Source organism: Rhopalosiphum padi, chromosome 1 (assembly GCF_020882245.1).
Source record: "Rhopalosiphum padi isolate XX-2018 chromosome 1, ASM2088224v1, whole genome shotgun sequence".
NCBI classification, from domain to species: Eukaryota; Metazoa; Arthropoda; class Insecta; order Hemiptera; family Aphididae; genus Rhopalosiphum; species Rhopalosiphum padi.
The window spans coordinates 75,478,695-75,483,259 of record NC_083597.1 but is presented as its reverse complement, the minus strand read 5'-3'; the positions used below and the strand labels follow the sequence as shown (position 1 = coordinate 75,483,259).

The 4,565-nt window shown below is 37.8% G+C and overlaps 1 protein-coding gene across 1 annotated transcript; it reads right to left on the bottom strand.

Annotated features, from left to right (window-relative positions):
- Nucleotides 1-519: 519 nt before the first annotated feature.
- On the bottom strand, nucleotides 520-2,842 carry LOC132931769 (endocuticle structural glycoprotein ABD-4-like). Its single transcript, XM_060997756.1, has 3 exons — nucleotides 2,683-2,842; nucleotides 1,529-1,674; nucleotides 520-1,308 (listed from the first exon to the last, which is right to left on the bottom strand). Exons 1-3 carry the CDS (start codon nucleotides 2,692-2,694, stop codon nucleotides 1,002-1,004), a joined length of 465 nt encoding a protein of 154 aa, XP_060853739.1. The 5' UTR covers nucleotides 2,695-2,842; the 3' UTR covers nucleotides 520-1,001.
- Nucleotides 2,843-4,565: the final 1,723 nt, after the last annotated feature.

The window sequence follows — 4,565 nt, the reverse complement described above, 5'->3', positions numbered from 1 at the left end:
TTGAGCGTTACTTATTTTGCAACCATAAAATTTGTATCCAAGGCAAACTTCAAGTGAAATCGGTATCGTCATTATAGCATCTTTTATTTTTTGGCTGATGTAATTTATTGTGAAATCCACTATTAAATAATGTGTTTTTCGATTAGTAAAGTTTTTTAACATTTCTAGTATAACACCGAAAACCAGTTTTGATTATGGAAAAATGTGTCAATTCTTGGATAGTTCCCATGAGTTAAGTGAATTACACATTTATTCAACCATTATATTATTATGTCTGCGATTGTGAATCGCCCGGTTTTTCTGGTTTTGGATTGAGAATCTAAAGAGCACTGCCAAGGATTATGTTATAAACTATTACTTTAGAAGATGGTCTTGTAATCGTTGGCAGATTTTTTTCCTGATTTGACTTTTTTTATTATTTAGTCGTTTTGTGTTTTGAAATATTATTATAGAATACGTTGTGTATTATACACAATAATAATAAGGTTAAGATTTTAACAAATAAATTTGAAAGTCCCATTTGTTATACAAATTGTTTTTATTTTCAAACTTAAACTCTACATAATGACATACATATTACACATGGTAAACAAAAATAATATGTTCGCTTAGATATACATAGGCCGATATACACCGTACCTACATGTACCAAACGAGTACACACATAAAGAAGTGACGACAGAAACGTCAACTATGAGAGACATTTCTTTATAGCGTTCGTCGGGAAAGATAAAAAAAAAAAAGGAAAAGGAAAGAAAAGGAAAAAAAAAAGTTCAATTAAGTTCGAATTTTGGGTATTTGATCAAAAGAAAATTTGAAAAAAACCAATCATCGAAACGACGAAATTCGAACCGAATTGTAGAATTTTTTTTCTTTTATTTTTCTTATTCTTTTTTAAGACGAGGGAAGGAAGAAGTGGTGGAGGTTCGATTATTTGATGCTTGCACAAATAAACGTCCGGCAGTTGTTGAATTCGTTGATTTCGTCATAATATATATCATCTAGTACCGTTTGGCGCCGTTGATTGGGAAACCCCTCTCGTCGTATTGACCGGCATCGGCGGCGGCGTTCTTGTAGGCCAATTCGTTGGCACGGACCAACGCCTCTGGGAGTGGTGGTGGTGTGGGCAAATGTGCTCCCTTGGCGACGAAACCGTTTTCAGCGTCGGAGTAGTATTCTACTTGGTAGACAACACCGTCTGGGCCGGTGTACAAGTAGTATCCTTGGGCAACTTGTCCCTCGGCTTCGGTGCCTGGGTTCTTCAAGTATCCGGATTCGCCGGCTGAGATTCCGTTTCCGGTCTGGTAGCTGCGAACAATAGGATACGGATGATACGGGCGCGTTAGGTTAAATTGTATAACTATTATTAATAACGACGATAATTTAATAATTAAAACGTATACATAAAACGTTCATCAATTACATGTCATTGTTTGTTTTATTGGCGTTCGGCGAGGAACAGAATATAGTTTTGTACATCGCGACTACCGTTTTAGTGATCTATTACGTGCACTATATATGTACTCACCTGTATTGGTAAGATCCGTCGAGGTTGAGTTCTTGTGTCTGGGCAATGATCGGGATTGGGGTTGTGTTGGCGGTGGTCGGGGCGTAGTAAGCACCTTGTGGGGCGCCGAAGACAGCGCAGGCCGAAGCCAAAACGACAAATGCAGCCTGTAAAACAAAATTTCGGTATTATAGCGGATATAGACTTGTCGTGGGTCTAAAGGTGGTAGTAACGTTTCGAATTACGTTCGATTTTATTATCAGATTGTTGTTTATTGAAAATCGTTATGTGGAATTGATCGTAAATCGTGATTACAATTAAAACATTTAACACGTATATAATATAATATAATATTATGGGCTGTATGGAATTGGAAAACACTACTATCGTACAAATCTATTGCGTGTTCTCTTATAACACATCAGTACATAGAATGATACTTAGAGATACATATATATATATATAATATTATGCAAAATAGATTTAGGATAATTTGAACGTTGGTCGTTTTCGTGTAGGAAAGAGCCCGCGGTCGACGCTTCAAACCGAACGTTGTGCGCAGTATTAAAAGCGGTAGATATATACTCGTGTATAAAATATAATCGTAGATATTACTGGATAATTACGAGTGGACGCGCTGAAGTGTGTGTGTTACGTGTTTTGAAACTCTTTTCCCCGTCGCGATCGTGCAGTTCGGCTCGGCGTAGGCATAATATAATAATTTTATTATTTGTATTATTATTGTTGTTTTGATCGCTACCGCGGCTCATAAAAACGCATTGTCACGGCACATTATTTTTTTTTTTTAAGCTCTTAGCGTTTTCTTTACACGCACAATTTCTACGTCGCAACTACACCGATGTGTGTAGTTATAGAATCGCGTCGCGTAGTCCCGTAAATGATTCCGTGTATTGAGATCCGAGGTACGAGCGAAAAACTTAGTTCCCGGATGAAACCACGGCCGGTCTCACACGTTCGGCACATGTTTGTATGTAATAATTTTTGAAGTACGTGGAAGCATATATTATCACGCGGTAAAAAAATAACTGAACGACTGTTTAAACGAAGACAAAAAAAAAAAGAACGATGTTTTCGTGTCTTAACTGCGGGTTTCGAACTAAGCAGATATACTTTATGATTTGTAAAAAATAAATAAAATATAGTTTAATACTCACGGTGTGGAACATGGTGAGTTTTTGGGTTTTGTTGGTGTTGTTGGTTGTCTTGAGTAAAGCGAACTGTTGTCGGACGGACTTGAGAGCGCACACAATTGTCTGTTGGCTGTCGCTAAACTGTTAAATACTCGAATTCCCCACCCCGGCGCGATGTGGCTGGATAAACGGTGCAGGTATTGCACTAGATCAAAAACGCATACGTACAGTGCACGTCTGGACGAACGAGTAAGAGACGGAGAGAGAGAGAGAGTGATGGTGTGCGTATGTGTGTTGATGAGTGTGAGAGAGAAAATAGGAACCGCAACACGAATAAGAAAAGAGAAAAAAAAGGGGAAAGACGAAAAATAAAGATAGCCACCGCCGATATCTTTCCCCTTCGAATTCACGTCGGTGGCGGGAGGATGAGCAGGAGGAGGTCGAGCGCGGGAGGATGGTGTCGGATTTTACGCGCGCGTGCGATAACCCGAAGCGTCGTCGAGGAGGGGCCACCCGATGACCTTAAGGATGAAATAATAATAATGGAAAAAAAAATCATAACCCGAGCGTGGGCCGCGTGCTAAGTGTTGCGCAACTATATCACGACGGCGGCGGCGTCGATGATGATACCTACAAACATTGCTCGTATATTATGACGGATGGAGATGACCGGTCGAGCGACAACTCTTCTTGCCGCCGTTTTCGTACGTACGTGTCGGCGGCGTTTATTACTACAATATTATTATTATCATCGTCGTCATCGTCATCGTCATCTGGTGCGCTACATCCACGACGGCGGTGATAGCTGTTGCACGGTCGCGGTATCCGGAGCTCTTCGCGCACAACACCGGCCGATCGAAACAGTGCATACGTGTACCTACGTCCCGCTAAGCCGTACGCGGATTTCTATAATAACATATTATACGACTGCCAAACACAATTATACATTTAGTTGGGACGACGCAGGAGACGTATAATTTTGTCCGTTTTTTTTTTTTTGATTTTTTTTCCACTAAGTGTACTTTGATTTTTTACGTGCACTGTCTGCGGTTTTATTCTTTTCCGCGACGTTGTTTTTTAAAGTATAATATTATATTCTATATACCTAAGTCTTGTATATAGATTAAAATTTGTCGTTTATTTTCCATTTTTGTTTTCTCGCAGTTCTTTTCATTGATTTCTTTTTTGTTCGTATTACATCGTATATTATACGATACTATATCATATACGCGAAACACAACACGTGTGTATGAATATTGGCCGCTGTAATGTAGACGATCAAGCAGTTCGGAAACCGAGACAAGTATACAATATGTACGGAGTGCATAATGCATTCAATCATTTATCATTGTGTCAGGTTTTTTGATTTTTCGTAAACCGTCAATACGTAGGTACAACCATATTGGGGTAACCTTAATAGTTTTTTCGTTTCTGTATATATTTATTACTTTTTAAACATTGCATTCATTTTACGTTGATTCTATTGCTTCACGTGTAACGATAAGCCGATAAGGTATAGTGTTTACACTGATACTTTACAATAGATAGAGCTGATGAGAGATGTTAACATACCGTAAACGTAACCTCTAGATGTATATGTTATTTTTACATAAATGTAATTAGCGAAAGACGTGAATGTATGTACTTGGACTTTAAATTTTAATTCGTTTGGTTTTCATACAGTGTGCATTGTGGGTAGATACTATTTATACTTGTGAATTCTGATCACTGATCATAAAACAAACCGACAAGACGTATAATACGTATATTGAACAATTTATACGTTTTTTTTTTATTTGTTATTATTTATTAGGTAAACTGTAAATTATAAGTTGATAGAAAGAATAATAATGAACAATATTGATTAATCTTAAGTCTGAATATAAATAACTAATAAATTAATTTTT